The 27,977-nt window shown below is 39.6% G+C and overlaps 1 protein-coding gene across 1 annotated transcript; it reads left to right on the forward strand.

Moving 5' to 3' along the window:
- The first annotated feature begins 13,803 nt into the window (after positions 1-13,803).
- Positions 13,804-27,777, forward strand: CTNNBIP1 (catenin beta interacting protein 1). Its single transcript, XM_026053688.1, has 3 exons — positions 13,804-13,923; positions 14,376-14,466; positions 26,038-27,777. Exons 1-3 carry the CDS (start codon positions 13,828-13,830, stop codon positions 26,094-26,096), a joined length of 246 nt encoding a protein of 81 aa, XP_025909473.1. The 5' UTR covers positions 13,804-13,827; the 3' UTR covers positions 26,097-27,777.
- The last annotated feature ends 200 nt before the right edge of the window (positions 27,778-27,977 follow it).

Raw genomic sequence — 27,977 nt, forward strand, 5'->3', positions numbered from 1 at the left:
GCAGCCCGGGCCGCCGGCTCGCCCTGCTGCGGGGCAGCGCGGCCGCCCTGCGGCCTGCCGAGGTGCCGCCCTGAAGGGAGAGCGGGGACCGCCGCGGCACCCAAAGGCCCGGCACCCCGGTGCTGGGGAAGGCAGCGCACCGGCCGCTGCTGCACCGCCAAACACACCGCATCGGGACGCATCCACGGGCCGATTTCTCCTTGCCTTGGCTCTTATCAGGGAGAGTATTCCGCTCTGCTCTGTATCAGCTTTCGTTCGGACGTGCTTCATCGTGGAGTCTTTAACAAAATGAGCTTTGATGTCCTGTAGAACAGAGTGAGACGTACTGCAGATGTGGTGATTAAAGAAAACATGGAGCCAAGTTGGGCAGTTTGCTTAATTTTCTCATCTGACTATTCCAACATACCGTGGGCGCAGTCTTTGGAGTGTTTGGGGAACGTGATTTTTTTTCTTCTTTTAGTAAATATATAGTAAATGTATCTAGTAAATGTATATAGTCCAGTATACGTTTACATCTAGTAAATGTATACAGTCAAAATTTTGTACTTATTATTTGGTGGCCACTATACTTGCATGTGGTTAACTCCTGCTTTTGATATTTTCAAAGCTCCTGTGTGGTGAGAAATAGCCTGTTGAAGGAAAAAACATGTAAATGGTGAAGGGAGAGGCTGGACTACATGCTTGAAGGGGATTATTCCCGAAGTAAGGGCCTTGGAGGTGAAGGGACATACGCAAAACTCAGTATTACTCCTTTTTCTTTTTAAACGCGGGCTTATTTTATTATCAGCCTCCAAGCTTGCTTCCTGCTGTTTGCCTTGGCAAGCAGGTCCAGATGGAAAATGGTGGCAGGTGTGATTCAGATACGTGGAGCCACTCCAGCCTCACCATTAGCTGAAAAAGCATCTTTTCTTACGCCACGTCTCTAGCATCTCATTGGAAACTGGCAGCTGCCTCTGCTAAATTGCCTCAGCAATTTACAACTGCTGGCAAATTATCCGAGTGCTTGTTTGGTTGGCGTGTGCTTTCCGAGTCCATTTCTGGATCCGTCCAACTGATGTGCAGTTCTGCAAGGAACCTGCAAGATCCAATAAATGGAACTGCAGGCATGGTTTTGAGCAAGTTAACTCAGAATCGGTTGGCCGTTGGCTGAAGCTTTACAGCTTATCCATAACTGTTTCAAAGCAGTAGTTCTGTTTTAGTTCATTTTAAACATTCTAACAAAGTTCTAAAAACTCGTGTAGGACACAGAAATGTTCTCAGTGTTCTTAGGTGTCCAATCGGGAAGACATAGAAGTCTTCGTCAGAAAAAGTGTCTGGCAGGGATCGATGTAATAAATGTATATCAGCTGTGCCATGCGGATTGTTTCCCTGAATGCGGTTTGCTGTTGCACACGGGAGTTCTAGCTGCGTATTTTGCATATGAGGAAGGTGATTATTTCTTTGTCCCTCCAAAGAGAAAGTGCCCTGCTAAGGACCTTAAATTGAGGAGAATTTGAAGCTTCTGTCTGTTGTCTTAGAAAAAGCTGTGAAAAATTAGTGTATGTTGCTAAATAGATGATGACATAGCATTAAATAGGAGTGCACAAAAAGCAAGTTCTCAGTTCCAGGTGGGGGATACCTGTAGTGTATAAATTTTCACTTTTTTCTACCACCTGTTCCTACTTTGTCTCATAGCACAGTAACTTTACAAGAGAAGAGGGGACTACAAACCAGTTTATGTTGTTTTCTCATCAAAAATGCTAGGGAACTGAAACAAAACATATGTTTTGTGATTTTGCACACTTTGACTGTGATATACATCTATCTAAAAATTCAAAATAGCTCTGCAGCTGTATGCAGGTAAACCAGGTGGACGCTGACCAGGTGTAACTAGTGCGAATGGATGATGTCTTGCCTAGGAAGTAACTTGTATGAAATTGTTCTCTTTGTAGTAGTTTAATCATGTTCACTACTGTCTCCTTTGCAGAATGTTTGTGTCATCTATCTGGAATGCATATATACATACATATGCCTTTCAATAGATATTTCAATTATTAAATTAGTTGTTAACTACAAGATTTCTATCTTCATTGTTTGTCCCAGGTTTAGGTGTCAGACATGCACCAAAATTGAGCATAGGAGGAAGCAAGTGGCTTTTGGAGGCTGCTGTTGAATGTGTTTGGGAAAGCTTCTTGTACAAGTTGTTCCAAAGTGGAAAGATAAGGTATCTTCGGAAGTATTTCCATGCATGTGGAAGCTAAACTGTATTTTCTTTTACTGCAAGCTGTCATCAGACTGAATTTCCTGCTGAAACAGTGAAAATAGCAGCTGTTGTAGCTACATTAGCACCATTCTGGATATGATGCAGAAGTGCTTAGACCTGACATTAGTGTTCTTAATTGGCAAACTTCTAGGTTGGAATCCTGTTCCAAAGTTCTGTTCATAACCCTGGACACCAGTAAAGATTAGGGGTTGACCTGCTGGAGAGCAGCTCTGCAGAGAGGGACCTGGGCGTCGTGGTGGATGACACGATGACCATGAGGCAGCAGTGTGCCCTGGTGGCCAAGAAGGCCAACGGGATCCTGGGGTGCATCAAGAAGAGCGTCTCCAGCAGGTCGAGGGAGGGGATCGTCCCCCTACACACCGCCCTGGTGAGGCCACCTCTGGAGCCTGTGTCCAGTTCTGGGCTGCCCAGGACAAGAGGGATGTGGAGCTGCTGGAGAGAGTCCAGCGCAGGGCTACGAGGATGATCAGGGGCTTGGAACATGTGCCCTGTGAGCAAAGGCTGAGGGAGCTGGGCCTGTTCAACCTGGAGAAGAGGAGGCTGAGGGGGCACCTGATCAGTGTCTATAGATACCTCAAGGGAGGCAGTGAGGAGGAGGGGGCGGCCTCTTTTCAGTGGTGGCCAGTGACAGGACTAGAGGAAACGGCCACAAGCTGAGGCACCAAAAGTTCCACAGGAGCTTAAGGAAACATTTCTAGACAGTGAGGGTGCCCGAGCCCTGGAACAGGCTGCCCAGAGAGCTTGTGGAGTCTCCTTCTCTGGACATCTTTAAAACCCGCTTGGACGCAGCCCTATGCTATGAGCTCTAGGTGACCCTGCGTGAGTAGAGTCTTGGACTAGATGACCTCTGAGGTCCCTTCCAACCTTAAGCATTCTGTGATTCTATAATTCATTGCTGCTCATTTGACAAAACATTATAGTGCTTATATGTGGTTTAAATGTCTGTTTGAATTGAAGGAGTTTAATTGTACTTCTTGCTTTTTAGAAGTATTCTCAGAGTTCTACAAAAGATGAAATATCAAATCTGCAAAGCTAATTTTATTAAAAAATCATAAGTATGAATGTAACTTTTTTGACTGTTTCTTCAAAACAACCTTATCTGGGGATAAGCTGTTATGGGAAACAAAAACTTAAAAAAAAACCCAGCTGCCTGCGTAGTAGAAATTGCTGTATCTAAAGTAGTAGTAGATTGGGGAACAGAAGTAGAGTTGAAAAATTTGTGCAGGTATTGCATTTACCTCAGAATTTCTGTTTTAGTTCCTGAAAACATATGGACCATGGATTTTCCTCATCTTTAGGAAGTCTATATCCTCTGTACGACAGAGCATAACTAACGAATATGGGAGCTGCTTAAGTACTCAGCTCTGTTTATGACCATGAGCAAGCTCTGAAACTTTGACTCAGTTTATCCTTCTGTAAAGTGAGCTGACTACTTCGCAAGAATGATGTGATGTTTAATTAAAGTGTAATTGTTTTGCCTCTGAACTCATCTAGGTCTTAATTCAAAATGCAGCAGTCAGTGAGGAGCTTTTAATTAATTTCATTGAGCTTTAGATCCATATGCATGCACACACACCCATGTAAGCTTAAAGGAAATGTGACCTAAATTTCTGCAGCAGTGTTTCAGTATTGCTGCAGTGCAAACAGTGCAGCAATTTCAACTGAACTACAAATGGGGGGATTAGTGGGAGGGAGATCAAATACAGCGATATCTGGTGTCTGTTGCCATAATTTTAATAGTTTCCTAACTTAGGGTGTGCTGGATCTGCTTTGGAATACTTAGGATTTGGTTGTGCCCTGGAGGTTTGCTTAGTTGGTCAGGAGAGATGATAACAAGCTTGGAGATGAACACAGCTAAATGTTTATGCTAAAATGGTCAGCAATAACACTCTTAAAATTTAATTAAGAGTGTTTAGTTAAGAGTTGATGCCCAGCTGAGAAAAATGGGATCATTCATGTGTGCTTAGCTGCCTTTTTTTTTTTTTTTTTTTTTTTTTTTTTTGAAAATGTCTGTTGATGCCAAATAATACTCACTGGTTTATGTGGAATGGTTTTGCTTAACTGAAAATTTAATCAGCAACTACAGTAGGACTCTGCAAAATAATTTATTTTTACAATTCACGCTTTTTTTTTTGACAGTTTTCTCATGTCTCACTGTCATGATTTCTAGTTTTCACTGGATCTTACCTGGGATCTTACCTGGGATGATTAAATCTTAATTGAAACTATACGTGTCTGAACAGTAGGACTGTGTCTGAACTATGACCTTTTGTTTTCAATATATGAGATGCAATTTTAATGCGTACTTTTCAACTTTTTCTTGGTAGTTGTAACTTTTGACATAACTGCTCTTTTGTTTTGCTGGGAAAACTGAATATAATGATGATCAAACTTACCCCATAATTGGTGTACAGGTCCCCATGCAGCTCACTGTGCTTGTCTTCAACACGTGTATTCTCAGTCAGTGATTCTTTTTTTTTTAAATAAAAATAAATAATATTATAAACAAAATAAATCAGTGCTAATAAATTTAGCATGGGTGTGACTTAACGTAACCCTTGAAGCCTGTAGTCAGCAATTTATTTCTCTCAGGGCTGTGTATTAGTATACTAGTGTTAAAGAGAGATTTCTGCTGTCAAATTAATGAGCTCATACAGGATGATTTCACAGTTCAGGACTAATATAGCTAAGTTTACCTAGAGGATTGTGTCTGGGGAGGAAGGAAATTGCATCCCTGTTCCTGACAAATAGGAAGCCTCTTGAACACGAAACTTCCTTCCCTGTAATCATGCCTAACCAAAAAATGCAGATGGTAGAATGCTGGTAGTAAAAACGATAGGTAGCTAGGAATTTGTTTTACGTTTATGAATCTTTATTGTTGATAGGACCTATTCATAAAATACTTCTTTAGAGGACTTAAAAAAAAAAAAATCCCCAAACCATACATTGATTTGAAACCTAAAGGACTCTAGATTTTTGATTTTTTTTTTTTAAACTATAACTCACATGGTTTTTATGCAGGGCATTCCTGTGGAAAGCAGCAAAGAAGGGTTTTTCTTGCTGTAAAGAGGTGAGATGAGTAGATGTCATAAGGAATATTCCGACTTAGTCACTATTTTCAAGCCAGTTTTGCTGATATGAGGCCAAACAGTATTTATTGTGGTTGTCCAATGCTTTTGCTAGTCACAAATACTAATTTGAAACTGTTCGTGGTGCTAACTCACATTATTTTGATACATCATTGCAAAATACTAGTGCTATATAGTCAGCAACCTAATAATAGCTCCCATTTTAATTGCTTTCAAGAAAAACATCTAGTTAAGCTTAATCTTTTTACTGTAAAAGGCTGTTTGACTTTTTCAATGCAAAGTGCAGGGTTAATGGTGTCCCAAGTGTCAGGAGAAATTACAGCGCAGCACAGGTCTCATTTTAAATTGAAAGCTATCTCTAATATGTTGGGCATCTGTAGAAAGATGCCCTGTTGCGTACCAGAAAAACCTCCTATAAATAAAATAGTTGTTCAGCAAGCGGAATAGAGGAGAGGAATCCTTGCAGTGGGCATTGCTCGTGATGGCTGCTGTGTCTGGTTAAATATAACAAGGCAGTGGCTTAAGCTGCTGAGAAGAGAAGCTGGTCACTAGACCACAGGCAGTTGGACTCCAAATATGGCCCTTTTTTTTTTTTGTGTGTATGTGCTTGTTATTGCAGGCTTGTAAATCGAAATTAAATGTTATTGTTATTTTAAACACTTACAGATTCTTTCTGGAGTTTTGCTGATTCTGTTTCCAAACTGGTAAGGGTTTGTGTTTCATGAATAGCATCGCTTGCTTTTTTGTGACGTTGATTGGAATGCCGCTTTTGCTCTAGCCAGAGGTTAACAGAACAATTTAATTTTAAAAAACGTGAATACAAATCTAGTAGTATTGAAATGATTTGGTTGGAAACGCACCAAATACTGAGCTGTTTCTTCTTTAGTGCTGGCCGGTAATTCTGAAAGCCCGCTTGTTCATGCGGATTGCTCGTTCCTGTTCCATGTCAAACCGGTTGAGAATTACTGAGGAAGACCGAAAACAGCTTCCACGTTGGGCATTTGCAAACACCTGCATCACTTCTGACACTGTACTTTTTCACAGGCATGTAGCGGGCTTGTTTTTAGTTCATTATGAAGCCTGAACTCATTTCTTGATTCTACAGTGACTTTATTCCTCATCAGAGTTTATACTGTGAGTGCAGATTATTGACATCTCATGAATGAAGCTTTTCTGTAGCCTGCGGAGTTTGGCTTCTGTAATAAAACATGGAAATTGTCAGGAAAACACAGCCTTAATGCTGGGGGATCTGTAAGTTGGAGGTAGGCACTGCAAGTCCAGCATTACCAGCCCTTGCTGAGCTGCTGTGAAAACGTGACTTTGCTCCCAAGACTCCCCGAGTCCCCGGGGAGATGATTAGACCACAGTTGTTAGTCTGGATTTTCCTTGTGCCTGTTGCTCTTGAGTCAGCTTCTGAAATGAATGCAGAAGCGCTGAATGGGACTGTTGTTAATTGTCTGTGATTAACAGCTAAAAATAGGATGCTTCCTAGTTGCAGTTATATATGCAATAGCATGCCTACCGCATAAAATGGATGCATTTAAAATAGTTTCCTTGTATTGATAATTTTTAAAATTAATTATTGCTTATAGTGCTTTTCTTTTTTTGATAGTTCATAATTTCCACTTAACCAATGAAAATAAAGCTAATTTCTTGAGAGCAAGAAAATCCTGACCAAGTTGTTCTTCATTTATGTTTATATGCTAGCAAGTTGTCTGTCATTTCTGAAGAGCCAGAATATTTACCAAGAGATACGTAGAAAGCTGCCATACAGCTTTGTTTTAATCATCAGCGTGTAACTCTTTTTTACAGCTATAATTGTTTTGTGTGGGCTACCTGGTAGTTAAGATCATTGGCTATCTGTCATTAAAGCCTAATTCACTGTTTAGAAGATTTGTAGCTTTGTTATAAATAAGGGATGAGGTCCTCTGGAACAAGAGCAGCACTCCTCGTTTCAGCTGTTGAAGATCATCTTGACCGAGTGAGTTATTGCAGCGTTTCTTCAGACTTGTTTGGTTGACGTGGGATGAAATCGTCTGTAAATGGTTGTGGCTAAATTTTTGTCACTTCTTAAGGACTCCTAAGGTTGAATACTTCTGTTAAATTGTGTCTTTTTAAGGTTTTGCTTCTGTTATATTTAATTTCAGGCAGTTTTTGACAGCCAGCTTGAAAGCTCTTAAAAACGTGTGCTGTGCTTTTTCCTTTTAGGTGCATGGGATATGAGGGATACTTTCTGCTTGAGAGGTGGCTCCTATGATATAGCAAAATATATGTGTGCCTGAAGGTCAGGAGGAAAGGGTTAATTAAAAAAAGGTGATTATAAAGGTAGGGGATTATTTATTCATTTATTTCTTACAGTTCACTTGAACATTGAGGTTAGAACTGCTTCTTAAACTGGAGAGCTTTTTCAAAAGTGCTTCATTGTGCTCGTTACTTTTGAAGTTCTTTCAGAAGCTCTGAAAAGTGATGCTGTTTTGTAAAATTAATAGGCTTGTTTATATAAATTTTCATGTCTACAGGACAGTGATGGGCTCTTCCTCCTTCTCCAAGAGGGAGGATGGAAAGACTGTATTATCTTGTCTGAAATCTAAATCTAACAGGGGAGGAATAGGAACCTTGTTGGAGACCTGTCTGCAAATTGACAAAAATCTTATACTGGGATCCAAATTATAAATCAACTAGGAGATAAGATTAGCTCTAGAAAATAGGACAGAAAACATGCATTAAATATTTCAGCTTTTGCTGTTCACCTATAAATAGGTAGCTGTTATGGATTCTTCCTTGTTGCATCTCTCTGGAGATGGGAAATAACACACTCCTCCTGCTGCCCGTGACTGAAGGTCATGAGTCAGACTGAATTAGAGGAAAATTTGTAGCAGGATTTTGCTCTCTTGTTCCTGACTTCAGGTTTCAGACTCCAGCTTGGAAGGCTTATAAGGCTCAAGCTGTTCTCTGTAAAATGTCATTGAAAATTAATAAGGCTTGAAGGTTCAGCATCCCCTTGCACTTAAGTTTCCCAGTATGACCATTTTTAACCATTGAAGTACTCAATAGTAGGACTGTAAAGGCTAATAATTTAACCTTGGATAATGATATCACAAAGTTGAAAGGATCTCTTCATGCTGGCTGTTAACTCAGTTTGTATAGCACAAATGAAACCCGCAGCAGTTGGTTTTATTCACCCTAACCCCTTGTTGGAACTTTTATAATCCTGTCCCTTTAATTGAGGTTTTTAGCTGCCTCAAACAGAACCAGACAGATTCAAGAAAAAATGTATTTTTGTATCTGAACTAGCTCCTATTGGATTTCTCTTGACTGTAACTGGAAAAGATGCAGTATATTAAAGACGTAGTCAGCTTTAACCTGCATTTTAAAGAGCTTTGCCATGTGTCTGTACCCTAAGCTACAAGTGCTGTAAGTACCCTAAATTATTAAGACTGAATATGTGAATTATTACTCCTTTACTTATGCTGTCAGTTTATTGCCTTTCTTTTGCTCAATTTAGGCTGAGCAGGGTGTTCAGTTTCACTTTGATTTTTCCTATACCAGTAAAATGTGGGTGTTCTAAATTTCAGCATTACAGCAGACCAAAGTGTTAGGGGAGATGCATAATTGGAAGGAACAAAGACTTGCACTGGATTTTGTTGCATTAAATAAGCACGTCTTTAAAGTGAAATGGAGTACTTAAAGAGTTTGCCTCATGCACAATTTATAAAGTATCATTTTTTTTTCTTAGTGGAATGTATCTAAGAGGCTGGTGTGGTGGCAGAATAGTTTTAAGTTCTTTATTAGGAAGCTTTGGGCAGCATTGCCCAGCAGAGAGAGCCCTTTACAGATTTTGAATTTGCAAGAGAGAGTGTATAGATGAAAGTAGGGGAAATACAGTTAGGAATCGATCATTTTCAGCTGCTCTATGCTGGAGTCCTCTACTGGAAGTATCCAGTCAAAGCAGATCCTGCTGGTGAGCTCAAGTTTCCTGAGGAGCTGTTCCCATATGTTCAAAAAACAAGATATTTAACTCGGTTTGTGTTTAACTAGGTTCCAGATTTTTCTTTCTTTTTTCTTTTTTTTTTTTTTGGAAGACAGTGTAGCAGATGCTCTAAATCTAGTTAGGAACTGGGTAAATGTAAAGGTAATGTTTTTCATTACGTACTGTATTCTTGTGTCCGGGGTTAGTAACTGAAGAGAAACCCACAATAGGTCCTGAGTTCACTTGTGCAGAGTCGTGTTGGTTGGTGGTGGTTGAGGGGATTTGGTTGGTTGGTTTGGGGTTTTTTATGATCTTTGTCTTTTAATAATGAACTTTTCAGCATGGATGATTTAGTGTGGAAAGGTGAGGAAGCACCTTGAACACTCGAAGTTAAGAATTACTAGAATTACCAGTCCCAGGCTCCCCAGGCATGCTGCATGTGAAGCACCTACCTTTTTTTCCCAACTACTCTTTCCCCAGACATACCCATGTCATCTTTTTCCCAACCATGCCATTTACTCTCATCCCAAAGGTACTGCCTTGCTGGAAGATGCGGCTGCAGCTTGGTGCATTGAGATGCGGCTGCAGCCTGGTGCACTTTGCACGAGGAGGGCGATGTTTGCACCTCCTTTCTCAACTCCAGCTCTCCTCCTGCGGGTTGGCTTGGTAGGCAGGCAGAGAGCAGTGATGCCGGGCGTGCTTGGCTCTGCCCAGGGCACGTGTTGGGCCTTGCAGAGCTGGGAGCATTCCCGTGCTGCTCACCCTGCCCTGCTCCAGGCACAGTGAGGAGCGAAGTGCTGGAGAACAGGACGGCTTTTCCAGCTGCTTGCTGGCTAGCCGTGTTTACTGCTTGGAAAGAGCTGAGAACGTTTTCTAAACCCAAATTTAGTTGCTTTGGCAAAGCTGTGCTGGCAGCCCTGGCTGCAACATACAGATCTTTCTCATTTGTTATTTTATCTTGTGGATCACATTAAAAATAAATGAGAAATAAGTTTCATTCCCTGTGTGTACCAAGCAAGGGAAAATTAGGTGCCCCAGTTATGTCCATTGTGCAGAATGTGCTGCATGGGGCAGGGCAAACTTGTGCAGTTCAGTGAAGGATTTAATTCTCTGAGAAACTAAAAAAAACCAACAACAATAAATAAATAAAACCCCTAAACGTTTAATTTTATGAGAAACTAGTCTTTGAGAGACTAAGACTGCAGCTTTTAAAATGCAGTGATTTGTGTTTGCTGGTAAATTTAATACAATAACACATAAATGAAGAGGTTACTGGTACTTGCCATTTTGGGGAGAATTAGGAATTTTAATGGTAACTGCAAATATGCTCTTGCTCTTAGGATATAAATGTATTTCCAAAGTGGTTAGTGCTTGTATGTGTGTGCTTTTTATTTTTTTTTTTCCTTTCTTCTTTTTAGGAACAAGTTCTCACAGTTGTGATGAGTGTACAAGGATAGTGGTGTGTCTACAGAAATGAGAAAAAATAGTGACTGTAAGTGGCCCTGTTGTCACTCCTGCAGCTGGTCTTCCTTGGGACTACATTGCGTATTTAGGGGGCAAAAATAGTGGGAACTCGTTAGCGAAGGAGAAATGTATGGTTTAAGTAGGCCTTTCCCTCTTTCGGAGGGGCAGGTGATTCTTCTGAGCGGCTGGTAAAGCTCTGCCCTTTCCAGCCCATGTTAGAAGGGTCGCTGAAGAAAAGCTGGAGGTGAAGCCAGCGGGTATTTTGGATAGAGCCCCTCTCTGCTAACTCTGGCACATGGAATAGCTGAGTTCTCCATGGCTCTCGTCTTGTTGCCCTGCCAGTGATGACATCCGCGTGGGGTGAAGAAGAGTCACTTCACTGGAGAGCTGGAACCAGCTGCCTTGCAGGCTCGTGACGGGGATGGTGGCACTTAGAAATTCTTACCCAACGCTGATACCCAATATTAGCCGTAAAATAGGTTCGGAAACAAGTCTCAAGTCTTGAAAAGAAAAGCCCTACATAACTGTTGGCTGTAGGTGGCTGAACAGTGAGGTTGGCCTGAAAAGTTTGCACAAAGGGTTGTCTAACCCAACATTCTAGTGCCATCTTCATAATTACTATATCAGTTAACATATGCGTAGTTGAAAACAGTAATTTTGGTGGAAGTCTCCATAGTTTACTTTTCCTCCTAGTTTTCTCCCAGTTTGAGCAGTTTGAGAAGATTGGTTTTTTCCCTCAATTCGTTGGTGAGTTAGGCTTATTTTTTTAATCTAAAAAAAATTGCAGCTACTTTTATTTGCGTTTCCAGAGAGTTGAGTTTTATGTTGAAAGCCTTTTAGAGAATGCGAAGCTCGAATGCATTCCATCCTCAAGTGCCTGGGAATGTCGCTGCTATGGATAGAGTGCAAATGTTGTGGATAAAGAATGACTTGGCCTTTAAAAAGGTACTTTGGAAAGAGAGAGAAAGGGGGGCTTTCCTCGTGTATATGCATATAAATGAAGAAAGTGTTTGGGGTTATATGTACACATGTGTTTCTTTGTATTTTTTATATACACATGCCTCCCAGAAAGGGTTGTAAAGTTAGGAATAATCCTAGTAAGTAGTATTTGATTACATAGAGCTTTCTTGATAAAGCAAAGCAGTAATACCTTGATAAGATTTTCTTGTTCTTCATGGGTAAAGATGTGTTGTGTTGTCTTCTGCTTATAGACTAGCTTTGTACTTGGGCGTTTTCTTGGTGTTTGTGGGTATTGCCACCTATTGGTATGTAACTTATTTTTAAACCATACATGTGCTACTGTGTTGCATTAAAGAGATTAATTTGACTCTGGATAAATAATCTCTAATTCCAGAGAACTCTTAGAGCAATACCTGACATACTGATGTGGGGACTGAGAACATGACTTTTCTTCACTGTTATAGATTTTTTTCATCTGTAAACTTATTTATTTTTCCTCTGTCTTATTTATATGATGTGAACAGTCTGTCTCTGTCAAGTGATGCGCCCTTAAATGGCTATTGCCCTGTATTAAATTACTTGCAAGCGTTTGGTCTCTGTCTCTAAATCAGTTAACCTGTTGGTCTTTGTTCCCATACTAATCATATTTCTTAATGGATTTTCGGGTATTTGGAAGAGGTGCAGTCATTTGTCTAAACAAATTATTCTGAAAGCTAACCTAGTTATTTGAGTTAAATATCAGCATACAGCAAATTATTCATATTACAGAATTTAAATCCAGATTTGAGCCAAAGACATTAAGAATGTGATCTACTGCTAGAATTGGTTTTAGAAACCAACTGCATTAAGGATAGATTGCTGATTTGTGGCATTTTGTGCTGTAATTCTGCCAAACCAGTCAATATATCCTTATATTTCCAAACATGTTGTGCGTATGTGCTTTATTGTCATGATTTATACAATAAAATGTTGTGATTACTCCTAAAAAAAATGCTGCATGTCTTTCTCTGATTTCCTAATCTAGAAATTGTAATTGACTCCTATTGCAGCAGCAGTAAATGAGTTCTTTCATAGCTTGAACTTTCCAGTCAGACGGGCCTGTCGACTAAATGTGATGTTACTAAACTCTGCTGCTGCTCTTAGTTTCCAAGTCTGAGTTTCCTGTAGACTGACAGGCTGCAATTTGGAAATGCTAGAACAGCAGAAATTGCTATAAGCTGGCAGCCCAACACTGCAGTGTATTAACACAGTACTTAATAGAATTTTCCAACTGAAAGAGAAAGGAAAAAGACGAAAAAGCCTTGTTTTCAAATATTTTTTTTTTACAAGAGCTTGAGCTCTGCGTAGAGAGAAGAAAAGATGTGATGCTTGAGGTATAAATGCAATGTATGCTACAGGGGCATAGGCAGTTGAAGAAATGAGATGGGGTAATACAGGACAGTCCTGTACTGTTGTCTGTGCTTCTTTCCTCCGAATTGATTTCTCTGATGTTAATGCAGCACTTTTTTTTCGCTCAAATAACTGTGTTTTAAAAATAAATATATGCAGTATTACCGTACTAAGAATCAGATGCGTTTTTGATCTTCCAGGCTTATTTGATATCTAGATAAGATTTTCATTTTTGATTATGTCTATCTCAGAATGTGCATAACTTATCCAGATGACTCTGTGTATTGCCTCGTAATTCTTATTGACTATGATTATAAAAAAAAAAAAAGAAAAAAGTCAAAGCACAAGCTCTTCTGTCAGGGTAATTCTTTCATCTAGTTGTTAGATTTCTTTTTTCTCCTTGTGCAGTAATGTGGTAACAGATAACGAGCTAGCAGTGATGTGAACATCAGTCTCTGAATATTTGAGTTAGATGCACAAGGCCCAGTTTTGCTATGTGGATTTCTTCTAAAAGATTTTTTTCTGAACAAGACTGACTGCAGATTCTCCCAGGCTATTACATAGCCTGTCTCTTGATGAAAATAGGTAAAAATTAAACTCTCCTACTGCTCGTGTTTCACCATTAACTCTTTGGTTTTTGTTATTGTGATCTTGTCCTATTTTCAGGAAGTCTGGGAGCTGGCAGGAGGGGAATGAACCGTGAGGGCGTCCCCGGCAAGAGTCCGGAGGAGATGTATATCCAGCAGAAAGTGAGAGTCCTGCTCATGCTGAGGAAGATGGGATCAAATGTAAGATGTGCTGTCAAAACCCTTATTTTGTGGCTTTCTGGACATACTGTTGTAGTAGTTGAAATAGTGATTACTGAGGTGGGCAGGTGATGGTTTGGTTTTATTGCCAAACTATTTTAGCCATCATTGAGTTAGCCATTATCTGTGCTCAGATATATAAAGCTTGTGATGCCTGAAACAAAATCTGAACATCTGATGATTCTTTTACGTGCAGCAGAGTTGTTCATTTTACCAAACCCATGCAGCAAGTGTTTTATGGTGACTTTGATTCTCTCCATAAGTATGTTACACTAGTAGCAAGCTGATACCTAATTGGTATAAACAACGATTAGCTTAAACTGTTAAAGAGTAGAAACAGAAATAACTGACATTTATTATTACCAAGTCAGAAGTTATATGCTCAGTCTTTCTTCCTTTTCCTTTTTGTTGCCTGACTCTCCGTGCGTTCCCAGCTGACTGCTAGTGAGGAGGAGTTCTTGCGCACGTATGCAGGGGTAGTGAACAGCCAACTTAGCCAGCTTCCTCAACACTCAATTGAGCAGGGTGAGTACTGGGCACGGAGGGAAAGGGATGGTGGTTGTAACTGTTGGAAGAAGCCTCTGTCTGTTTTTACATATATATTTATATATATATGTACACGCACACACGCAGAGTTATATTTGCCCTGCTTTTATTTAATCTTGGAGAAGAGTCTCAATAAACACCAAATGTAGGCATCTACATTCATGTAATAATATGCTACCTTTTAAAAATGTCCTGAAATCTATTGCATGTGCAATTAATTTCCTTCTGCAATATGTGCAGAACTACCATGTACTGTTCAACAGGTGGTTTTATGTTAATGGATAAAGGCTGCCTTGTGTATACCAAGCATTCCTTAGGATGAACAGCATTATGTTAAACATCCTATTCTCCCTGATAATGCAAAACACTGACAGCCAAATCTTGTGAGTTGAATGCATTTACATAGCTTCCCACTGAATTTAGTGCATTAGATGTGAATAAATTGTAAACTAATTTTTGTTAGAGGCGTAGATAAACTCAAGCCTGCATGAATTCCTACAATTCAGAGTGTGCCTTACTGGGAGCATGTACTGGGTACAGAAGGCAGGTCTTCTGCATTGGATAACTTCCTGAATTTTTGATATTTTATTCTTAAACTGGAGAACTATGCTTAGGAACAAAATTGAGATAGCTACTTAGGATTTCATGATCAAATGGCTAAATATATTATATATACACATAGTAGTTCAGCAGTAGAAGTTTCTATCTTATACTAAAATAATACAGTGTTTCCATAACAAGCTTTGAGATATGGTACATTGGGACATAACTGCTGCAGTAAAAATTCCATGTTTGTTAAATTATGAAATACTTATTGTGCCAGTTTATTTAGTCAGGTACTGTATGATTTATTTATTTTTAATATTCACATTAAGGAGGTGATGTATTGCTTTAGTGAATCCTTTGCCAGAAGTCTTGGAAAACACTTGTGTGGTGCTGTTCCAGATCTATAATTCTGTTTTAAACATAAATTATTCTTTGTGAATTTTTTTTCTTGTCTATTCCTATGCCAGATCACATTCATACTTTAGGATTTGCATTTGAAGGAAAACTTAGTCTTACATGCTGGAAAGAACTGACTTGTGCAGAAATTTAATATAGATCCAAGTCATTTAGAAAACCATTAGAAACAGCCTGCACAAACTTGCTCTTCAGTTTTAAGCTTGTGTGCTCATTCTTCACGTAGCTGGAGGGATTGATGGCGATAAATGTGCTTGTGTATTTTTGGCTCAGAATTCTTAAACTCGTCTGCTGATCCAAAATAAAAATATGTCTGTTTCTCTTCTAAACCAGAGGACAATATATTGAAGCAAGAAAGACTGACTGCCTTAGTTATCAGACAGCTGTGGTGCTGTCTTAAATAGTTATCTCTAAATTGGTTGCATTTCTAATAATAAGAATGCATGCTAAATTATCTGGATTTTGGCAGACAACAAATAATGAAAACACAAGACCAGACAGGGTATATGGATGTTTATAGCCATTCCATTACACATTTTAATCTTTGTTGCCTAAATTGTCTGGTTTAATTATATGCAGAATTAGGAAACTGTTTTCTAACTTCATGGAGGGCTGTGGAGATTCTAACACTGGTGGAGCACTTTGAAATTCCTGCCTTAACACTGTTAAGGAAGAGCAAAATGCTGCATTTCTGGCTTTTTTGAATCTATCAAACTGAGATTAAGAAATAAGAACTCCCCTGAGGATGTTCTTCTGGAAGATTAAGACCAAAAAATTGTGACTAAAATAAATAAATCTAGCATAATTTTTCCATAAGCATAACTCTTTCCATAATCAAAGAGAGACCAACAGTTATCTGGTCTGCTTCTAAACTTGCTGGTTATAACACTGGAAAAATAAGAGTTTCGTATGTTGTTCAAAAAATTATATTCTTGGCTCATATTTTGACAAATAAAAACTGATTCTCAGGAATCATTTTCTTAAAATTCTTGAAGTTTCTTGTGACCTTTTCTATAAGGGATGAAGTCCTCCCTGTTGATACTGACGTGTGTATAATCATGATAAACATTGTTGAATGGGAGATTCGACTCTGGTATCCATCTTCAGCCTTTGCAAATTATAATTAAACTGGTAACCTAGCTGTTAGGTTTTTTCTTGCTGCAGAAAAAAATAGAAGAAAGATAATGCTCAAATATCTTTAAAAAAATAAAAGGATGTTGGTCCTTTTCATATTCAGATATACCAGCTTACTAAATCAAGTTGTGCATTGGATGAAGAACAAATTAAAATGCAGAAATGTAGCCAAATATAATTTCTTCTGGAGAAGGATGGAACTGTAATGTGCTGCAAAGGCATGAGCCACTATAATTAGTTTAAGACTCATTCCTGGAAGATTTCATTTTTAAGCTATGTTTGTGTTGCTCTTTGCTTCTTTTCTTCTGTGGTACTTTCTGATGCTGGAAGGTGAGTGTAGTGGATCATGCAGCAGCAGCCGTCCCCAGTTATCAGTCTCCTTCACTATATGTAATGTCGGTGAAGCAGGAGGGGTTGATTACCGACGTATAAAATTCATCAGGTGCCGAATTTGCCATCCCGAGGGAGATTCCATCTCCACTAGATGGCATCATGTTGCACTGAAAAACCCTGTTCCGAGTCCACACACGAAGGTACTTAATTTTTTTTTTGTTTTTCAAGGTTGCTTAAAGGGATTTTCTTTCCTGTTTTCTGGTGTGTGTGTGTTTTGTTGTTTGTTTGTTGCTTTTTTTGTGATTATACAACTTGCCTTCAGAGCTACTGAAAGGATTCATTTACAAAGGCTTAAGAGGTTAGTGGATTACAAAATCAATCTTTTTTTTTTTTTCTTTTTCTTTTCAATAGGGGGAATTAATTTATAAAGACATTTTTGGCACTAGCAGTCCAGATGCTTTGCTATAGACCTGCAAGCTGGTCTCTATCACCTGAGAATAATGTAGCTCCACACTGGTTGGAAGCTTTGTGTTAAAGAAATAGAGAATATATCTAGATACTAGAATGTATCTAGTGGCTATATGTGGATTCACAGTTGGAACATATGTTAAAGCAACATATTTATTTAAGGGATCTTAGAATCATAGAATGCCGAAGGTTGGAAGGGACCTCAGAGGTATTCGGCATCTTGAATGATAAGATGTTTTCTAGCCCCACACCTTCTCCCCACCACCACCATTCCAGCTCCATTTGCCTTTTCAGTGTATTCCAGAATCTTAGGAAGAACTTAGTCCTACGTGCACTGACTTTGATATACCCTGTGTAGGTGCCGTTTCCTGAACGGGGACTGCAGGCCGCCAGCAGCAAGGAATGCTAAGACAGTTCAGATGTCCAGCTTCTGTTCACAGCTTGGTATTTTGGCTGTATTTATTAATACCTGCTCTGCTCACCCACTTGGTTTTTACTGTAATCTGTCCGGGCAGACATGATGCACTCGTGAGAGCTGAGGCTCACCTGATGCATTGAAAATACTTTATGTTTTGAAAGGGGTGCTGCTGACAGAGGTGAAATCTCAGTAATCCAGGAAAGCCTAAACAACAGTTTTAAATCTCTAGATTTAAGTATTCATTATCTAAGAGACTAAATTAAAGTTTTGCTGTTCCTTTTTATTTTTTTATCATTGCTTTTATGTTTGATTATTTTTGTTCTTTATGGCTTCAAGAATATCTGAGAGACACCTCTGTTGAACCACTGCGTATGGTGGAGGCTGGTTGTGAGCGTGAGCTGTTTTGAGGTATTACATGTTAGTCCTCTTCCCTGCATTGCAGCAAGAACTAAAGCAGCTTGGGCTCATTAAGTTTCTTCAGACTGAACTAATGAAATTAAAGCTTCCTTGCAAATTTAGATCACAGGCCAAATGTTCCGTAGCAATTTGTGCGCACAGAAATACCTTCCGCATAGAAATGTAGAGTACCTGGTTTTAAATGATAGGTTAGTGTTTGGCTGCTCCATGGTGAATCTGAAAATGGAAGCTCTGCAGCTAGGAAGCCTGATACGTGAATTATGCTAAGACCTTGGTGATTACAGCTCGGTGTTCCTATAGCAACAGGAGTGTCGTGCTGGTTCTCGAGAAGCTGCCTCCTTGGGGAGGACAGAGCCGAGAGGCAAACGTGCGTCTCGGCTAGGTTAGACATTCTGCGGATGGGAGGTATGAAAAATGAGAACCGGCTGCTTGGAGTGTGAATGAAGAGGGGGAACGTAGCCGTGGAATATCTGCTGGTGGTGGAGAATTGGAAGTGCTGGAGCTCTTCCCCGTGTGCTGCTTTCGAACACAGAGCTTATCTTCACGTGTTCCTGCTCTCTGCAGCGCGTGCTGTATTGTTAGAACGTCAGACTATTCCGAATTTCAGAGAAGAATTAACGTTTTGGAGATAGTGTTTGGAAGGTGGATAAAGAAGCGTGCCTATAAAAATGTTGAGTAAAGGGAACTTTAGTGTTTCAGCTCAGCATCCTTCAGGCGTACTCATGGCACATTTAACCCTCCCAGCTCTCCCCAGAAGCTTTTGGGATCTGTTAGTTTTGCAGGTGACTGCGAGGACATGAGCTGTGTAAAGCCACTTGTCTTTCAGGGGACATCTGGAAATAGCCATTAGATGTTGTAGTTAACATCTTGCCTTGTGTTAAGGTAGTGGTTTTAAGGCCAAGTGGTGTAAAAGTATAAAAGAAGTACTAAATTCTGCAATGCAGACAACACTGATTGCCACATAATTGCAGCAGGGCTCTCCTTTGGTTCGGGTTTTTTTGGAAGGTGAATGGACTGAGACTGTCTCTGTTGCTTTTTTTAAGGGAGGGCACAGCCCTACCAGTGAAATTGTGTTAACTTACCCGAGATGAAAGAGCGGGAAAGTGTGAGGCAGAAGAAAGGGGAGATGTATTTGCATGTCTGAGGCTTCAAGAACAATTATGGAAATGATTGCTTTGCTCAAGAGGGAAGATGGGGAATATTTTGTTGGATATATGCAAATCTTTATTTTGGTGTAGAAATGTGCCCAGGAAAAGGGAAGGCTGTAGAGAGAAAAACTGTATGGAAGGTCAGGTATTCACGTATACCTTTTTCATTGTTCTATACTTTAATTAGTGGAAGTGCAAACCTTAGTGGAGGATGTGCTAAATGTAGACATGGTTTATGGGCCTATTGTCTCAGTAATGGACTTCTGGCAATGTGCAGCTTAACTTTGTAACCTGTGCTCCGTTTCTTCAGTTTTTCACTTGTTTTGAAGGAAAACATCTGTTGTGGGAGCCAAGTGAGACTGCAGCAGAGGCAGTATCCATAGAGGCACTAATCACTGGTGCTTTAATCCCTGCTTCCCTTTCACCATGGGGAAACCATATTCTCTGGAAATGTTTGTATTAGTGCATGAGCACGGGCTCCTGCAGAATTGCTTCATTAGCAGACTTGCTAGATTGACTTCATTTAACTCCAGAGAGTTTGGTTTGCTGGATTGTGTTTGAACAAAACCTCATTTTGTGCTGAGAAACGCGGAGGAGCTTTTTCTGGACGAACGTCACCCAGTTTTCCTTGCTGCAGGACAGCTTCAGAAATAACCATGCTTTGTAAGTGGCTTCTGGAAGGTTGAAAAGCACTGCTGGGGAGGATCCTGCTCATTTGGATACTGTGCTCTTACCCTTACTTGGGCAAGAGAAAGATTTTTCAGCAGAGAATTTTCCCCTTCTGTTTTCAGGTCATTGAGATGTGACTGAGCATGCTTCTCACGTCTCCAGTGCTGTCTCTTCGAAGAGCTAAAAATGCCTGGCAGACACACTTCACTTCTCTGCTAGAACATGAATGAATACCTGTGTTGGAGATAGACGTCATAGGGAGGGTAAAATGAATTGCCAGAGGTTATTACACAGTGGTTTAAGGCACTGTCAAACCTTGTACTGAAATTCCTAATTGCTCAACTCAACCTAAAACCCACCGTAAGGATTAAATAAATTCAGTTAGAGAACTCGGAGATGTGATTTTGCTTGTGCAGTATTTCTCTCTTGCTGTTGCTGCTCTCCTTCTCTCAAGTCTCCAGATGGGGAGTCGTTCAGGGGAGTCTCCTACAGTGGAAAGCTTCATCTGAAGGGTTTTGTTTGTTGTTGTTTTAATGGGATTGCCTCCTTGTCAGGTATGCGACAGGGCCCTTGTGCTGGCAGGATTCTGTTCCTCGTACCAGCAGCCTTCCTCTGTTTTTACTGACAGCTCATTCAGAGGCCTAAAATGGAGTGCAGCATCCCACCCCAAAGTACCCCTTCTTCCTCTACCACCCTCTCTTAAAAAAAAAAAAAAAAGGTGCAGAAATAAACATTTTAAGAAATACCTAAATATGAAAATTACCTGGGATTAAACATTTATTTTCTGCCTGCTTTCAGTGAAGAATCATGGTGTTTATTGATATTAATTTGGCACAGATTATAGTATTTTTCCCATTCCATTTTTACGAAAGCTGAGGTACTATCATTTCATCCTAGTTCATCCTAGGATTCTTAGAAAATTGCTTCTCCTCTGGTAGCCTTTTGCCCCCTCCTGTATGCCAAGTAGACGTAGATATCTTCCATCTTTGCAAGACCTCCCGACAAATCGGTCCTAGATTTGACCAACGTTATTGGTTTTTGTATCCTGGCCATGTAGTGTGACCTTGGGGTGTTCTTGAGGAGTGCAGAAGTGCTGACTAATGTACAGGCTCTTCTGTTAGTGAAGATAAAATAAAGTCATGGGATGGAAAACCCCGAGGGCACTGGTAAAAAGGGGACTGGATTTCCATTGTCTGGAAACCATTAGTTTGGGTGCGAAGTAAATGGTCCTGTACTTCTGACTTTATACCAGCAAATTTAAAAACCTGCAGGAAGTTCCCATGTGGCCGCTGCTGTTTGCAGAAAGGATGTCTTACTGTTTGTAACACCTCCTTAAATATAAAGTTGGGGCTTTAATGTGAGGAAAAAAAAGAAATCGGCATATGCTTGAGCCCTTACTGAAAGGTGAGTGTTCTCTTGGGTGTTCTGCCCCCCAGGTTACCCACTCACTTGTTTGTTTATCTTGAAGGTAATATCCTTTATTTGCTAGATCAGGTTGTCTTTTTAAAAGCAGTTGCCTGAGGCTCTTGCAAATACTGGCCTGCATTTAATTCCTGCAAATGAACGCTCTTCAATCAAAAAATAAATAAATAAAATTAAAAAAAAAAAAAAGAGGGGAGGGAAATTGAGGAGGGACTATAACTGTTAGGAATTGTGCGTAAAACCTATTTAATATTGTCTAAAATGGTACCATAGGGCACAGGGATGTGTATTGTTTCTTAATATTTTTATTTATTTCTGCCCTTCTGAAATACAGCCAGAGCCTTTTAGATTTCCCTCTGGTCTTCTCTGCCACCCTGTTCATTCCTCTGCCTCTGGTTTGTTGCTTCATGGTGTTTTGGCTGAGCTCTCTAACTTGGCATTGCCAGTAAATTTTGGTAGGATACAACTGCTTTCTGTTCCAACATCATTTATGAGAGGAAAGTTGGAACGAAGGCAACCATTGAGAAAGTACAGCGGTGACCTCCCCTTCACCCAGTGATCATTTATATGTTTTTTCCATTGACAAATTGTTTACCCACCTTGGGTCTCATACTGACTGCCAGTCATCAGTTAAAAAGTCCCATATGGGAAGCTCATTTATCAACTATTGATGATGTTATAGTAAAAACTATGCATTTAGCTTGGTTCAGGGTTTCAGAGCACTTCAGAACTGTAGTTATTGTAATTACACTGATGGCAAAACAGACGCAGTGAAGTTGTGATGATGCAGTTACCTTCAGGACTTGAGTTCCAGACCTTTCTGCTTGTATCCTCCTTAGGATACAAGTAATAATATTCTGTAAAAATAGGATATTCACACATTTTTTCCCATGGTTTTTATGCTGTGTTCTTTATTGTACTGTTTCTTTCCATGTACCCAAACATGGCATAACTTACAAAATTTGGCTTTTTCTGTTTTCAAGTCTCAATGCCAGCTGCAATTTTTTTTCGTTTTTGTTTTTTGTTTTTCGATTTCTTTCTCCTTGCCAATGCAAGGTCCAGGAAATAGCAGCTTAACAGGAGTTTATGTTAACAGCCACACTAGCACCGAAGCTCTGCCAGGCCTTAAAAACTGAGTGCAGGAGCTGGCTGAGTACGGACCTGCAGTTCGGTGGTAGCTGCTTGATTGCGAAAAGCCAAAATGAAGTGCAGAGAACCCAGCTTCCCTCGTGCCCAGAGCTATTTTTGCTCCTCATGTGTTTTCAAGTGCTGAACACACGCCACAGTAAACCCGCGCATGGGAACAGGGCTGGAAGCTGCAATTGCAGGCAGAAAAATTACCCAGCGGGTTTATGCAGTTGTACAGTTAACTGGAATAGATTTTTTTCTACATATAGCTTGCACAAGTATATAATTATTTTTTTTTCCTGTTTAGACTGTAGAGAGGGACAATCTCAGGAAAACAGTCAACATCTGTTGAATAATCCGGCTGGGCTCCCGCGCTGCTGAGGCATCATCTGTGATTTTGCGGTTGCTGAGATCCCCCAGCTGCATCCCGCATCCCAAAGGCCTCGCCAGGCCGAGGGATGCAGGCGGAATGCAGCAGCCCGCGCTGTGCTTTGGTGCCCTTGTCCCATTACTGCTTGCAAAAATATATTTACTCCCGCCTCTGCCTCTCTCTGGCTTATGTTTGTTTGTCAGAATTCTTGCAAGTAAAAAAAAAAATTATTTTTTATATTTTATATAAATATAATATTTTATATATTATATATATATAATATATATAATATATATATATAAATATATATATACCTATATATATATATAGGTAGAGGCTAGGTGTTTTTTTTTTGTTACGCACCTAAAATAAAAAATGTCAACATGGCAACTTGTTAATTCAGAACTGAATTCCAGTGCTATATATCATTTGTGTTTTGATCAAGGAACAAACAGTTTGTAGAAGAGATGAAAAGGGAAAAGACTGCAGGGCTTCTGAGTGTTGGCAAGAAGGAGCATCAGAGCAGTTTTTGATGTATTTCTATAAAATATGGGTCTTGCATATGAAAAATAAATTGCTGCTTGGTCCTTAACATTTTCTCTTTTGAGTATGTATAAACAACATCTTTGAGTATGTATAAAAGCAAATGTAGTCATATTTCTTAAGCAATGCTTTAGTTTTAAGGGATATTAGCAAGGGGAATCTACAGCCATCCTTTTCCATGGAACCATTTGTTCGATATGGAAAAACATTCCCAGGTCGGTGGTCCTGAGCATGGAGAGCTGAACACTATCACACATTTGAACTTGTCCTTCCCTTTCCCCACGTTTGCTACCAGCCAAAGAAAATACTTGAAATGTGTTCCTAAATTTGCCCTCATCCAAAGGACTGGGAGATGAGGAAATGCTGTCGATAGGAGCTGTCTGCCTATGAATTCTGCTCTAGATTGCTGCTTAAATACAGTCTTGGGCAATTTGTAGTTTTGAAGCGTGTACTGTATATAAAAAAATCATTTTGCAAACCTTTAGGCAAATTGATGTGGTAAGGAATACATTGTAAAGGCTTAATATATTTGACTGTTTTTCTTTCCCCCTCCTTTGTCTTTCATGCAGAAATATTTCAGAAAAGCTGACCATGTCCTACTGTCTGTTCTCTTAATGCTCTTAATTCCACATGGGTTGTTGAAGGATCCAAAGTCATCTCATCTAACTGATCCTTAGGGAAAACTTAAAAAAAAAAAAACCATAATGTCCTATTTGCACTGTAATGGCAGTAGAAGATAGGGACAGCCTTTTGTAACTTGCATTAAATATGCGATTTATTTATATAAAATCACCAAGATTGTGCACTGAATTCTGATGTAAACTACCTACCATTCAGTTGAGCATTTCTATATTTTGAAAACAACTACTCTGAAATCTGAGAAGTATCTTTTTGAGGCTTTACTGCTTCTTGAGCCCAAACTAAAATGCGAATTAGATTACTGAAAATCAAAATCTTGGCTGACATCCCTGACACTATAGCAGCTAAGAAATTCTTCTGTTAGGCATCTTTATTGTACCCAGGATCCAGGTGAGACTTTAGAGGCTCTGTCCAACTTGAATTTGTAGAACTGATTGATCAGTATAATGTGATGGAGCAGGGCAGCCTTTCTGATATTTCCTACTTTGTTGTCTAACCTTTTAATATCAGCTTTGAAGAAAACCATATCACAGAAAATTATTCCCAGCAGACCTGATTAATAAAGGATGACATAGACATTGTGTGTCCTTTGTGGCACTTAAATTTTGAATGGAAGAAATAATTGTTTCAAATTATGCCAAGGGTAACTGGAGTGTTCATTGTATTTTCCAATCGTCTGGATAGCTGTAGTTAGAGGACCTATAAGAAAAAGAGAGTGTTTGCTTTTATCTCACTTTCTCAGGGAAGCCATTTTTACCGGAAATTAAAAATTTTGGTTCTCAGTCCTTCAGGGTTGCTTTCCAGTTCTTGTCTAGACTGCAGATATTGATTTAAAGCATTGCTTTGACACTATTCTATGATGTATTTTTTTCCTATTGTCCTTAAGGTGTTTCTCCCTAATTGTCCATGGGGATACTCTCTATAGTTAGGAAATCCAGAGAGCTGTTCTTGTTCAGAGTATCTCAAGATATCTTTTGAAGATGGAGAGCCCAGTGCATGCTCTTCTTTATATGCCTATATCAGACATCATTCTTAAGCCATACAAGTCTTTTTACTATAAATGCCGACTTGAAATATCAGCCTAGTTTGTGAAGATTTGGAGGCATTTCATAGGTAGGTGATAGTGTCTTTATGTGCTTAGGGGACGTGACTTTTGATGGTAATTATACACAGTTGATAGCCTCAATTGAAGAAAGAAAAAAAAACCAAGATCTGAGAAAGTCCACAGATTAATTTCTTGTAGAGAAGATCTCCTCAGGCTAGAGATAAAAGCATTGCTTAAAAGCTGTATCTTTTCACTGGGTAAATGGAAACCTTCAGCTTGAAAGAGAATACTGTTTCCATTAAAGAATGGGACCTTTTCAATACCTGTTAGTTTATAAAGAGCATTTAAATTTTTTTAGTGAAGAAAAAGCTTTTCATCTGGCCTATTACAACTACTTTTATTCTTAAAAGTGAAAAAGAGCAATCAGGAAAAAATATCTAGATGTCGTTTTAAAGGCGAGTCTGGTGCAGAGGGCAGTGCGAGTTTTGATGGCCAGTTCTCCATGCTTTAAGGAAGCTCAACAAGTGTCAACGAAACCAGAAAAAGAGCATCTCCGCATTCCATCTCTCCATTTTTCTTTCCTGGAAATAGGTGAAAGCAGGGAAGTCTTAGTTGTCTTTAAAAACAAGCTAATTTATTTGTTTGGTTTGTAAAGTAAAATCTTAAGTCTGAATCTGAAGTGTTTGGAACAGCAAGTTCTAGCAAGTTCCAGAAAAATAAGCAAACAGCTTTCTCTTTCCTTCTGTCCTTTCTTTCCTTTCCTGTTGATTTCATGACAGTCTTCCTAATGCATTTATCCATCATTTTTTAAAGGAAATAACTGTAGTCCCTATATTTTCTGTATCTTTTGTTACAGGTGCTGAGGATGTTGTGATGGCATTTTCCAGATCAGAGACAGAAGATAGAAGACAGTAACTACAGGGTACCTGAACAACACAGAACTGGAGAGGACAGTGAGATTCCTGAAGATAAAGGAGGATGGCTGAGCATTAATAAGTTCCTTGGCCCCCCCTAGTTTTTCCATAGTAGTCCTTTTCCTTTTTAGTTTTACTTCCCTTTGCCCATCCCTCAGAATGCATCTCTCAGCCATCCGTTCCTATACGTTGTTGCTACTCGTCTGGGCTGTGTTAATTAAGGACAAACCTAAAGATGTATTTTCGATTGGCTCAAAGGGACAGACTGTTATTGGCTAAAGGAAGACAGTTTTTTAAACTTGACCAATGGAAACCTTTTATTTCTCATTTTATTTCGTATTTTAAAATAAGTCTCTTGACATCCTACTTCTAAAGAAGCTTTTCATGCTGTGGTGCTGATTTAGGTCAAACTTGTGAATTTGAAGAGAGCTTGATTGGCTGCCTAGAACTGGAAGCAAGGGGTGCTTGGCTGGCGATGCAAATGCTTTCTCTTCAGTTGGCTTGCAGGTATTCTGCTGACATCAACATTTTTCATTGCAAAAAGCTGGTATTTTGGTGCATTGGTTATTACTTTATTGACTTGGGGGAAAAAGACAAACGTGCTTTGCAGTATTTATTACATCTACACACACATATACATGCTTGCTTTTTGGGTTTATTTGTTTTATTTTTGATTGGCTTTGAAATCATGTTTTTAATTTCCTGTTGGCCGCAGTGTTTCCAATGCAGTCAGGTTTTCCATGCTCATCTGCTCTGTGGCCTCAAGCTCTTTTGGGAGCATGTGTCTAAAGCATATTTACTTCAATAAGTCTACCTGTTTCAGGTGGACCATGGAGATCAGCAGCTGTTCTGTGCTTCTCTGTGGGCTGTACCATGTGCTCCTGGAAAATCTGGTCATTTAGGTGGCTTCTCTCTGCTTCTAACAGAGGAGCTGTGGATATTTTGCAGGAATTGCAAGAATGAGATCTATGAATTTGCCAAATTTGTATAGAGAATGTGTGAGCTGCTTCAAATGCTACATATAGTTTGATTTTAACCCTTTAATTGCTGCACAAAACTTAGCTCTCATGTAAGGGAGAATTAATAACCATTAGCTTAAATCCAAGTTTCACTGGGCTTTAATGAACTAAGTTCCTAATCACTTGAAAAATTATATGTGGTTTGGCTCCCTGCAGCAGTTCAGTGATAGATAGAATTTGTCTTGATCCTGAGATAATACTGTTTTCTTTAGGCACTGCTCCAAGAGAGGCAGTAGCACTGCACTACGCTTTCCAGGCACAAGTTTCAGTGATGCTTTCAGGCTTATTCTGGTAGCAGTTGCAGCCTCTTAAAACACACAGTTAAGCATTTACAAACTAAAGAACCTGTGGTGAAACTTCAGGAAGTGCACTGACTGTTTTTGTATTTGCACCTGAAATATCAGAAGCCTGAAGTTTCTAGCACTGCTGCCAAAAGCCTGGCACTTCATTTTCTTTCGTATGTAGAGGTCATTTTTACAAAGCTCCTAGATTTTCCTGTGAGTTGCACTGATTTTGAGGTGTTTCAAAGCCTATTTGAGCAGAACTCCATTCACCTGTTCCCGATTCCTTTCGCACGGTTGTTAATTTTGTGGAAAAAATAATTTGGAATCTGACTGTGACAACATGACCATTTTCGTGGCAAGAAGTTATGACGACAAGATGCTGTCATGGTCGCAAGGTGGGGAAGAGCTTGAAAGAAGCCAGTGGAATGTATGCAAGAGAAAGAAGGGACTTGTGAGCACGGGGAGGGAAATTATCTTGAACAAGTAAATATTGTGTAATGAGAACAACTGTACATCTATTTATGAAAAAGAACCTTGTGATTCAGTTGCAACTTTGTAAAGTTTCAATGTGAAAGTTAA

Source organism: Nothoprocta perdicaria, unplaced genomic scaffold, assembly GCF_003342845.1.
Source record: "Nothoprocta perdicaria isolate Ctin4 unplaced genomic scaffold, notPer1 scaffold_117, whole genome shotgun sequence".
Classification (NCBI taxonomy): domain Eukaryota; kingdom Metazoa; phylum Chordata; class Aves; order Tinamiformes; family Tinamidae; genus Nothoprocta; species Nothoprocta perdicaria.

Excerpts from the sequence above, each read along its gene's own strand:
- CTNNBIP1 (XM_026053688.1), top strand. The coding sequence starts at position 13,828 with ATGAACCGTGAGGGCGTCCCCGGCAAGAGTCCGGAGGAGATGTATATC. Across the intron at positions 13,924-14,375 it reads TGAGGAAGATGGGATCAAAT|CTGACTGCTAGTGAGGAGGA; the intron begins GTAAGATGTGCT and ends GTGCGTTCCCAG. Across the intron at positions 14,467-26,037 it reads TCAACACTCAATTGAGCAGG|GTGCTGAGGATGTTGTGATG; the intron begins GTGAGTACTGGG and ends CTTTTGTTACAG.